Here is a 12520-nt window from a genome sequence, read left to right on the forward strand (position 1 = left end):
TGTGTAATTTGTGAAAGGACGTTTCTTTTATTTGGTGTAAAGTTGGGCTGCCGCGTGAATACTGACTTATGCCTAACGTTAATCGTTTTAAGAATTTCTTTGGCCGGTATGTTCACTAAAAACTGCAGACCTTTCCCCGCCTGCGACACATTTACAGAGATATTATTAATTAATAGTTATGTGGAATAAAATTATATGAAATGATAGGTCTATGCAAGAAACTAAACATCATTACCTTTAATCCACAGCCTCTGCAAACAAAGCTGAATTTGTTTACTACAGTCTGAAACACAAGCATAAATATGTAACTTATATCAAATTTTGGGAATCTGTCAATCTTCCCGATTTGAGATCACGCATGTGAATGTTATTTTACTTTTTTAAACAGGTTGCAGCATCAATGATAGCAGCAAGTATCATTTTGAGGAACAACACAACAGACCCATCTCCTCCTGACAGCCTGGAGCGCAAGCGCCCTGATGTGTGTGTGTTTTTTTTTACAACTAGCAGGATGTGCAAAATGGTACTTGCTACTATCCTTGATGCTGCAACCTGTATAAAAAAAGTAAGATTGTTCACATTCGTGATCTCAAATTGGGAAGATTGAGTTTTCACATATTCCCAGAGTTTGATATATCTTTAGATTAGATTAGATTCAACTTTGTCACTGCACATGTAAGGTACAAGGCAAAGAAATGCAGTTAGCATCTAACCAGAAGTGCAATAAGCAGTAAGTACAGAATATACAAGGTCTATAATATGTACAATAACTATACAGATAAGTATTATGGACATAATTTACAGATTTTAAATACTATAAGCATGATATATAGGTTGGTGTACAATGAACATACTATACAGATGGATTATGTAAAAGTGTATGTATACTATAGGCAGAACTATGAACATAATTTACACTAGTGCAATGGACAGTACAGTGCATTGAAAATATTTCAGTGTGCAAATGGATTACTCAGTGTTTCTTTACACTCACACCAGACAGTAGAAAATACACTCAGGGCTGTTTGTACAAGTTAAAGGTAATAATGTTATAAATAATGTTGCTTGCATAGACCTATCGTTTCATTTCATAAGACACAAATATATCATCAGGAACCACAATTATTGATTTTGTTTTGCTTGTACACGTTTTTTGACAATCAAATGGTTGGTTACAGTTGACTTTTATTATATGAATAGCCAAAGACAACAGTTTCAGCTAAACATCTTCTTTAATGTTCTGCTAAATAAAGTCGCCCACATCTTGGATGGCCTGAGTCTGAGTAAATTGACAGCAAATTTTTATTCATGAATGAAAAATCCTTTTAAATGTAAGTAAATAAATAATTAACCTTTTCTTTTTAGGTCAACACATTTTTGTACCTTTGACTGGAATGAACTTGATGATATCTTAAAAAATAATCAAGCACAACATGCATGCATGTCGTTACTTTCCCCTTCCTAATTTTTTTCAGGTCTACGTGGAGTTGAATAGGATTGCTGGTAAGACCTTGGAAAAGGGAATCTTGACCAACATAGTACATGCCTCTTGGACATTTTCAGAGCCAGAAAGGGAGTTGCTGGTCAGCTCTTGATGAACCTTCTGAAGCAACAAAGGTTAGTTAGAAGTCCCAATAATTTATCCTAGATATATCTTAGAAGATAGTAGATTGATTTGAAAACTGTATAAACTGAAATATAGACTTCATAGTTGATCTCTGATTAAATGTTTAAAGGCTGTTATAATGTATTATTATCAAGTGGTTGGATTTAATACAATTTTATTTTTTCCACACAAGCTATCAGAGCCAACTGAACTTTGGTGCTTCAAGGACTACCCCTTTGGTTTGGAGATGACTCTCCTGCTTTCTTTAAGACGTGTTTGGTAAGTGTTCCAAGGAGAAAATGTCCAAAAGACACCCTCTCACCCTCTATACACACTCACACACACATTCACAATCTCTGTCATTCACACACACTGTATCAATCTAAAGGGTTAATTCACTCAAAAATGAAAATTCTGTAATTCATTGACTCACCCTTGTGTCATTCCATCTTCAAGACACAATAGATTTTTTTTTAATGATATTCTGTAACTTTCTGTCCCTCCATTGACATCCAACACAACTACACTTTCAAGGACGATAGGAAAGACTTTGTTACAGTACTCTGTACTACTGTACTCCAGTGGTTTAACCTCAATTTTATGAAGCAAAACGAGTGCTATGTTTGTGCAAAAAAAAACATAATTTACCAGTGTATTTTTGAAAATGTTGATCTGCAACGCCCGTTCAAGAGAGTATCTCATATAGCACCACAACGTTTGAGTTTTGTATTCATGCGAGAGCAGACGTAATTGCGTGAACGTGCATTAGAGATTATATTTTGTAAAGTTGTACTTTTTTTTTTTTTTTTTTTTTTTTGCACAAACAGATTACTTGTGTAGCTTCATGAAATTGAGGTTAAACCACTGGAATCGCATGGATTACTTTAATGATGTCTTTCATACCTTTTTGGACCTTGAAAGTGGTAATTGCATTGGATCTCTAGTATGGAGTGACTGAAACCTCATGGGTTTCATTAAAAATATTTTAAATTATGTTCCGAAGATGAACGTAGGTCTTTCAGATGTGCAACGACACAAGGGTCAGTAATTAATGACAGAATTTTTAATTTTGGGTGAACCAACCCTTTTAGATTGATATTGATGCAGTGTTTGTGAGAGATCGTGTGAATGTGTAATAAAAAATGAAAATTCTGTCAGTAATTACTCACCCTCATGTTGTTCCAAACCTGTAATACTTTCGTTCATCTTCGGAACACAAATTAAGATATTTTTGATGAAATCTGAGAGCTGTCTCACTCCTCCATAGGTTTCTATTGTAATTGTAACTTGCCGGCCCAGAAAGTTAAAAACATTATTAAAATAGTCAAAGTGACTACAGTGCCTCAACCTGAAGTTTATCAAGCGATGAGAATACTTTTTGTGCGCAAAAAAACAAACAAAATAACGTCTTTATCCAACTATTAATTTTCCTCTTTGTTTCTCTGAGTGAGTTCAAGTAGTGTAACAGTTCAGCACTTCTGGGTTGTACGTCAGAACGTAGGCTCACTTTTGGCCAGCATCACACACATGACCAGCGTGAGCCTCCGTTCTGATGTACAACCCAGAGGCGCTGCGCTGTTACATAACGTAACGCTACGCTTGATAAACTTCAGGTTGAGCCACTGTGGTCACTTGGACTATTTTAACATGTCTTTACAAACTTTCTGGGCTGGCAAGTTTAAATTACAGAGAAGCCTATGGAGGAGTGAGACAACTCGGATCATCAAAAATATATTAATTTGTGTTCCGATGATGTATTACTGGGTTGGAACAACATGAGGGTGAGTAATTACTGACAGAATTTTCATTTTTTGGTGAACTAACCCTTTAAGTTGCATCTTTTTGAAATGTAAATGAGCTTGCATGTATGTGAATTAATTTTAATTTGTTAATGTTTTTTCACTAGATGTCTGATGATCACAGCTCAATTCTTTATGTGCCAGTGGGGATTGTGATAGTTGAAGATGGGACAAGATGGGTCTCCCTCTTCGATTGGAATCGTAATCGAGGGAAAATTAGAGATGGACAATCTACATGATCTTCCTGAAGCAATGTGCCTTCTGTTCGGACTAATATATGCATTGCACCTGAGTTACCCAAAGTCGCTGGGATACACATTTGACTTCATTCAGCGGATTCTACTTTCCTTGGGGCAGAAAGAACTTCAGCCTAAAACACAATCGTTGGCAAACCAGCTGTTTTTTGCTTGGCGCACTTTTAATAGCAACACATTTACATTAAACATGGTCTTCCGAAAATGAGACTTAAAAATATGAGCTTAATGTTTTTTTATTAATGTGAGTGTAATGTTTTGTAAAAATGTAAGCTTACTGTTAAACATGAGCTTAATGTTTTAATGTGACTTAAAAATGCAGCTTTCTGTTAAAAATGAGCTACTGTTTTCTAAAAATGTGAGCTTAAGTGTTAAGTGCTTTTCAAGTGTCTTAATGTGACTTAAAAATATGAGCTTGATATTAGTAATGTTTCTTAAATTAATGTAAATGTATAAACCAAATAAAGCTGTTAATGGAAAAACAATATTTGTATTAAATCATTAAAACAAGTAAACCATATAAAACTCGAAAATTTAAGTTAAGTCTATTTGCCTTTTTAAGTTATCTGTACTTGAACATTTAAGTTAATTCAATGACGAGACCAACATTAGGTCAACTCAATTGAATTGAGTTGTCAATTTTGCCATTACTCAATTTTACTTACGCAACCACTTTCCTCAAATCATTTGAGTAGTCTCAACTTATTAGGGTTTACAGTGCATTACTAATACCATTATTATTTAATATTTGCCATTTGTCCATCATCTGGTCATGTTTTGAGATTGGCCTTTTTTTCTTGAATATAAACATTCTAGAAAACACTACCAAAGGCCTCAAACAAAAATCTTCATGTAATTGCTAGTACTGTGATTTGTGCTGTAGAGATGGTGGAGGATCAGCCAGCAGGAGGTGAATCAGAGGTGATCACCACCGTGACAGGCGGCAGTAAACCTGTGCACCGCTTCCTCAGAGGACAACCCAAGAGTATTGGGGTGAGACACAGAACTTCCTCATCGTCCAGTCTTTCCATTCACAGAAACCATATTAAGCAAAGATAATCCTGGCTTATCCATTGCAGTACTACACTCTTCTGTAATATGCACAGACTTTAAAGCTGATGTGATGTAGCGTAAACCAAGGCTAGTTTTCTCCCTTTTACTCCAGTAAATGTTTCTCAGAGGATGTTTAGTTTACATAGTTACTTTCTGCATAGGTATATTCATCCCTCCACACATCGCTTTAACACACTTATACAGGGAAAATAAAGATATGGTTTCTTATTAGTAGAAAATAAAAAGTAAGAAAAATTTGCATTTGAAAAAAGCATTTGTGTACTTTTGACTCAAAACCTTATAGACATTAGAGAGCCAGACCTGCTGACAATTTCCCCATGTAATAAAATAGCCAGCTTTCACCAGGTTTCTCTAGTTTCTCTACTCTATTTGAGTTTCCCTTCTGTTATTAAGATTACATTGGTCATTTTATTGATATTGCATATTGATTATTGTTTTATGTTTGCCCATATTTCATATGTCTCGTGTAAGGTTGTGCTGGTGATGATGGGTATAGGTCTATTCATGTTTGGAATTCCTATGACTACGCAATCATATGTACCAACCTTAGACGAGCAGTTCACCCCATTCTGGATTGGGATCTTGGTATGATAATTTGTACATCTCTTTTGACTATATATGCATGTTTTGCTTTGAAAGGTCTTTAAGATATTTAATGACATCCAAGAAAACTTATAAGCCATTGATCTTCACCTCAGTACAAATAGCTTTATTTTTCTCGACAATAAAATCACTGAAAATAAGAACGTGTCAGTAACCAAATAATTTTCATTAAATTAACTGTAATAATTATAACACTGGTGATGTGAGTAACACTGCAAAACATTACACAGCAGTAAAAAGAAAAATGCAGGTAGAATTTCTTAAAACTAATATTGCCTTGCTTGAGCTGCTAACACTGAGTTAATTATCTCACTCAGCACAGCACTTTCTATAAATGGTTTTCATTCCTGGTCCTTGGGACCTACAGCTCTGCAGATTTTGTTTCTTTCCTCTGACACACTCAACCCTTGTTTAGACTCCCAGTCCAATAAAAGCACTAAGCCCCATGAAGCTGTGGTTTACAGTGAATTTAGAACAGTTAAGGGATGTTGTTAGGCACACCATCACTGGAATCCATGGCCTCACAGGGCTTATTGCTTTTAAAAAACGGTTACCACAGAATATATAATGAAGGCAAAATATATGTTACTTTATTAAACTTAAATCATCAAATGTCACTTCCACTAGAACAATAGTCCCTGATAGTGACAGTAAAGGGCAACAGAGTGGTCCTGTAACATGCCTCATCTGATCGATACTGCAGTTATTATTATTAATAAAAAAGGGGATAGGAAAAACCATTACAACTATGGAATCTTTGTGTTTGTGTGTGTGTGTGTGTGTGTGTGTGTGTGTGTGGTCCTGGTATTCCATATGTTATGGGGACCAAATGTCTTCATAAGGATAGTAATACCAGTACATTTGAACCTTTTGAGGACATTTTTTTATCACAAAGAATTATATGTCACATTTTATTTTAAAGGGGTCATATGATGCGATTTCAAGTTTTCCTTTCTCTTCGGAGTGTTACAAGCTCTTGGTGCATAAAAAAGATCTGTAAAGTTGCAAAGACTAAAGTCTCAAATCCTAAGAAATATTCTTTATCAAAGTTAAGATTTCGTCCATGCCCCCTGAAACGGCTCATTCAAACACACCCCCATTGGTTAAGTTGTATTTACAACACTGTTCCAGAACAATTCAACCCAAATATGTGTGCAAGCTCATGAGCTCCGTGCATGAACAGTGTTCCCATTGACATGGTCTCTACACTATGTTCATTACTTTCTACTCCCTGTGCAGGGGAAATCTGTTGAAGTTTACTTCACTTCTGAACATTCATTTACAGATTTGCACTGTGCAACGTCTTCTAACATGGACAAGTGTGACATCATATACCTCTGTAAATAAATACTATTTAAATTAATGTTTCACACATCAATGCACTTTAAATGGAACATACTAGTATACGTTCGCTTTGAACTGGAATCATGGAATATGCTGTGATGCACACTCGGTAGGGCACTTACATTCAAATAGAACAAACATCTGAAGCGAAAAGAAAGATAAAAATGTGCAGAGCAGGGGGTCACGAGAACTGGAATTGGGAATTGCTGGCCTACACTGTGATGTTTTAGTAACCAATTTCAGGAGGGGCACGTGCAGATAATGAACACGGCCAATTCACTATCAATAACAGCACCATCCATCCAGCCACCTCGAGAGAGAACCACGCGCAGATAATCAACACGGCCAATTCACCCTCAGTAATTACATCATCTATCCAACCACCACAAAGGAGAAACACTATAAATAATCATAGCAGCCTTACCTTAATTTTCTGTAGTCTTTCAGCATGCCTTCACCATCGATTCCTCACCTTCAACCCATTCCGGGGGAAGCACTCAGTGTTCAGGACGATACCGAGCTCTGAGCCCTCTCCCAAGGCAGCACACCAAATACAGTACACATACTGTTCTTCTCGCTTTATTACTGCAAGGTGAACGTGTGAAACTAGTGTCTGTTTCTATAAAGTAGTGCAGTTCCATATTTGCAAGGACAGACTGGCGCTTCACACGTCATCATCACAGTATGATGAGGTCCGTAACATTTCCTTCACACTCTTGAGGTATTCATCCAATCACAACACATTGTATAGCTGGCCAATCAGAGCACACCTTGCTTTTCAGAGTGATGAGCTTTGTAAAAACAAGTTTCAGAAGGTGGGGCATAGAGTAAAATAATATACCTTATGTGGAAAATAATTTGTTTTTTAAACCGCATAAACACATTTCATTACACCAAACACACAAAATAATGTTCTTTCTAGCAACATCATATGACCCCTTTAAGGTCCGATTCTCACTATTAACAAATTAATTATGACTTAATAGTTAATTAGGTAGTTGTTAAGTGTAGATATTGGAGAGTATTAAGGATGTAGAATATGGTCATTCAGAACATATGCTTTATAAGTATTAAATAAACAGCCAATATGTTTATAATAGGCATGCTAATAAGCAGCTAGTTCATAGTGAGAACTATTCCCTATGCTAAAGTGTTACTGAATTATCTTTCAAAAAATGCCTGTATTTTTGTGTGAGGGGTAGGTTTAGGGATAGGGTTAAGGTAAGAGGATAGAAAATACAGTTTGTTTGATTTAAAAACCATTACATCTGTGAAATGTACACATAAAACATGGAAACCCACCATGTGGGTGTTATAATAAGTATTTAACAGTAGTTGAATACTAAATGTCTTGCCTCTTTTGCAGTTCTTTATCTGTGGCCTTCTTTATATACTGTCTGAACGCAACCCCTCTAAAAAGATAGTAAGTGTCACTGTGAGATACTAATGCATAATTCTGAGAATAATTGTGTCTTAACTACAAAATGATGTCCATAGAATGTTTCTTTGCGTGAGATATTATGCTTTTATGTTTGTGTCTTCTGGTTTGATTTCTCACAGATCACAGCCAGCCTTGCTCTGAATATCATCTCAATCATTGGAGTGCTGTTTGCTTTGCTGGAATTCTCCAGAGTAATTGTTGCAATCAATTACTATGAGGGTCAAATGTATGAGAATCAGAACGGGGAGGAGGAACTTTATGCCAGACAACATTTTGTGAGGGTTTTTATTATAATTAATAAATGAAAATCATGGTTATGAGGGCGATAGAAGGGTGAATTTTCAACCAGTCAGAGTTTGTACATGTGCAGCTTTAATAGATTAAACATATATTCCTATACAAACAAAAACTCCCATTTGATTTTCACAGATGTTCATCAGAGACATGGAGCTGGTGTTCTGCTGTCACAGCTTGATAGGAGGCGTTCTGCTTGTAACCATGTCATTTTTCGCCAGGGCCGCGCTGCGATCCAGCAGGAGTCAGGTAATCTCACGTCACACAGCCTTGCTCCAGTGAAACCTCCAAAGCCTCTATGGCTGGGTTGTTGTTTTTAGATTGGGTTATGCAAAGCAGGAGAAAAAGATAATTATGTTAAATTCAAATAACAACAAAAATAATGATAATAAAAAACACTATTGTGTATTTAATAAAAAAATATATATTTATTTTATTTATAATAAATATAATAAACTAATGGTAACCTTTGTTTCTCACATACTGTAGTTGTGCTCATGTTCTCTCTCTCCTTGGTTTTTACAAATAAGCCAACAAAATCATTTGAACTCAAATCAATATTTAATTTCCATTTATTTAATTTTAGTAAGCATTCATGTAAAAAGTAAATACTGTATCCTGATAACCCTGTTGGGTTTATTTTGCAATAACGACCAGCTGACTGTACATTTTCCTCATTTGTAATGGTGAAGGTGGAATGTTTATGGCTGATTTCCTCATCTCTGCAGGTGTTTGTTGTAATGCGGAACCTGCCGTCAGCCGAGTGAACAGACTGAAATCATCCTTCTTAATGTGCATGAAGAGGAGCTGACATCTGTGGGAGCGCATTAAAAAATGTAGAATAACTAACTGTGATCTTTAGAATTGCTTATAAACAGTGTATTAAATGGTAACAAAATGAGTAGTAGTTTTCTGTGTTATTAATAACAATGTTTTCTACTGAGACCTACAATGAAAATAGCATTCAGAGTGTAGGGACATTTATTATTTGGGTTCCACAATATATTACTATATTAAGTGTCTCTAATACCTGTGTACTTACATAGTAACTAAATGTCTACGCAGTATGTAACCACAGTGTAAGTACACATTGGTATATTGTCTCTACAGCTGTAATATTTCTGTAACTAAACACATGTAACAACCCTCAGGATGGTTTGTGTAAGTATAAATGTGTAACAGGACAGACAGTGACTACACTTTTTTTTTTTACTTCACTAAGTATTCATTTAACAGGAATTATATAACTACATTTTGTAACAGCGTGTATATAATTAATTTGAATCATTTGATCAAGAGGGTGAAGATGGGTAGGTTTAGGGATGTGTAAAGTAGGAGGAGTTGGATCTCGAGGTGGAGTTGGTGCATTACTGTAATACTAGTGTGTTTACACTGTAAAAAATCATTTGTTGAGTCAACTAAAAATACTTTATTACCCCACAGTCTATTTTTGTTATCTTGACAACATATTACTTGTTGAAACAACTTCCCATTAGAGTGGAATTAGTCCAGGTAACACATTTGTTTAAGTTGACTTGACTATTATTTTCTAGTCCAGTCAACCTAAATCATGTTTTGTCAACTGGGAACCATCAGACTATACATTCATTGAGCAACATGACAAGACATATGTGTTGACATCAGAAGGATCTTGAAAGTTTCCAAACTCTCCCCCATTCATGATGCTATTTAGTGTTCATTAAATAAAAAAATAAAAACAGAAAAAGGAAAGCAAAAGCACTTGTCAATTTGAAGGAAAATGTGTACATTACTGTATAGGAAAATGAGACGTGAAACAACATTTGTTTTCATGAGAACATGCATATTCCAACATAGCTGAGGGAAGTGAGGGTGCTGCAGCAATCCCTATTTGTTTTTTTCTGTGGGCAACTGTGTAGCTGTTGCGAAAAAAAGAGAAGAAAAAAAATCTGTCTATTTTACACAAAAAAGTGCAATGATGGTATTGATGGTAAAGAGTGTGTAATTCTATTCCCTTTGACGCATTCGACCCGGGTTCGAATCAGCCTTTTGGCAAACTTCTTTTTCTCTCTTTTCAAATTTCAAGTCATATTAGAAAAGCATGTATTTTTTAATAAAATTGAAAACAAAAAATCATCAAAACGTTGAAAATAAAGTATTGGGTAGGGTTAGGGAGGGCTTTTTTCTCAATAAGGTGGTATCCATTTAATAATTTGAATGAAAATTTACACTAAATTTACAGTTACTGGTTTATAATGTATTACAATGGTGAGGTGTATATAACTAATTATTTGCAATAAGTAATTAGCAAAATATCCTGCTGTTTTCAATCGTACCCCCCCCCCCCCCCCTCCCAGTGATCAAAATATTTTACTAAATATTTATTAATTTATAATGTTTTCAACTCAAAAGTAAATATGTACATAATTTAGTTATTTTAATATATTTTACTGTTATTTATTATAAGTAAATTAGTACATAAAATCAAACTAATAGGCTTTCCCAATCTTACATGCTTAACAAGTTGGCACGTGACGAATCAGCATTTTGGCGGATAATAGCCAATAATTGCTTGTTGCATGTTGTTGCATGACATAAATGGATATTCAGTGTTTCTTTTTATGTTACAACATACAACATCTGCAGAGGAATCTGTACTTAACCAAAATAAAGAAAGATGAAGCTAGATGCCCGACTCCAGACAGCATCATGGTGATCCATTAGACGCTCCCTTAGCAGCTCAGTGTTTTATATTTATTTCAGGAAAAGGACCATTTAGATCCAAATGTAATTTAATGCTCACAGAACATAACCTAGAAATATGTTTCAGAATATAAATGTCACAAGCCAGTCCGGCTCATCATCCACAGTGCACTCCCTCACTCAAGCACTCATCTCCTGCACCTGTACACCTTCCTATCATCTAATCACCAGCACCTGTTCACCATCTATCCATCAGCTCACCTCCACATAGATACACACACTGTCGGATCTCGTGACTATCAGTGGATCATTCCTCTGCCAAGTCACTAGTATTGACTCCTGCTATAAATTATCTCTTGTGCTTACCTTCTCTCCAGCGATCCTCCTTCTCCTTCCCTTGGCTCCAGCTATTGTTCTGTGCTACATCACTCTGATACCTCCATTACTCACCATCACCGAGGTGTGTGCTCCCAACCATCAAGCCTGGTCACCCCATCCGGCAAGAATCCTTCCAGTTTTCAAGTTCTCTCATCCTCCATCCACCTGCTACTCTCCCTCTGTCAATTACTTACCGATTTCAATAAAATTCCAGTATTCCACTAACCCCCTGCTTTCAGTCCGTCTTTTACAATAAACTGCTTAATAAGCCATTTCCAGTAAGATTTAACGTTACTAAATGTGTTTGTGTGCCTGTGCGTTTAACTTGAATAATGTCCAAAAGATATCTGATTTAAAGCAGTGGGTAATTCACTTGTTGATTTGCTTAAAATCTACAGAAATGCTAAAATGTATTTAAAAGTTTGACTGATCAAATCGACTGGCTTGGTTTGCCACCCCCCATACTCAAACATCATGTTACGCCTATGTGTATAAATAGAATTAGCGTGTTGCAGTGTAAATAGCATATCACAAAAAAATAGCTATTTTAATTCAGTGTATTTTCACTTAGTGTAAATATGTTGCATCGCGCAAACCTCCCCATCCCCGCGCACATGCACGTACAGCAACCCCAACCTAAAACATCTTCCCGCGCCCCTGTATTCCAAGTCATAACATGATAAACTTAAGAGTGCATTCTAAAACTAGTTAAAGGCTCAAAAGAGCCTAAAGTTCCTTAAAAAAACTACTTTTTATGAAAGAGCTTGCTGTGTAGCCGATTAACACATCATGAACACCGAAAAGTAAAAGTGAAAGTGACGTGACATACAGTATGGTGACCTATACTCAGAATTTGTGCTCTGTATTTAACCCATCCAAAGTGCACACACACAGCCGTGAACACACACACACACACACACACACACACACACACACACACACACACCGTGAACACACACCCGGAGCAGTGGACAGTCGTTTATGCTGCGGAGCCCAGAGAGCAACTTGGGGTTTGGCGCCTTGTTCAAGGGCACCTCAGTCGTGG

General features: G+C 36.1%; 1 protein-coding gene and 1 long non-coding RNA gene across 2 annotated transcripts; both read left to right on the top strand.

Moving 5' to 3' along the window:
* The first annotated feature begins 1525 nt into the window (after positions 1–1525).
* Positions 1526–4376, top strand: LOC132111025 (uncharacterized). The gene is made up of 3 exons (XR_009424712.1): positions 1526–1617; positions 1800–1885; positions 3513–4376. It is a non-coding gene; the product is annotated as an uncharacterized LOC132111025 (long non-coding RNA).
* Positions 4377–4478: 102 nt separating this feature from the next.
* Positions 4479–9870, top strand: LOC132111049 (membrane-spanning 4-domains subfamily A member 15-like; the record flags this gene model as incomplete). Its single annotated transcript, XM_059518220.1, has 6 exons — positions 4479–4652; positions 5205–5318; positions 8047–8103; positions 8241–8396; positions 8551–8664; positions 9144–9870. Coding segments are annotated over 6 exons (654 nt in total), but the record flags the coding sequence as incomplete, so codon positions are not given.
* Positions 9871–12520: the final 2650 nt, after the last annotated feature.

Source organism: Carassius carassius, chromosome 30 (assembly GCF_963082965.1).
Source record: "Carassius carassius chromosome 30, fCarCar2.1, whole genome shotgun sequence".
Classification (NCBI taxonomy): domain Eukaryota; kingdom Metazoa; phylum Chordata; class Actinopteri; order Cypriniformes; family Cyprinidae; genus Carassius; species Carassius carassius.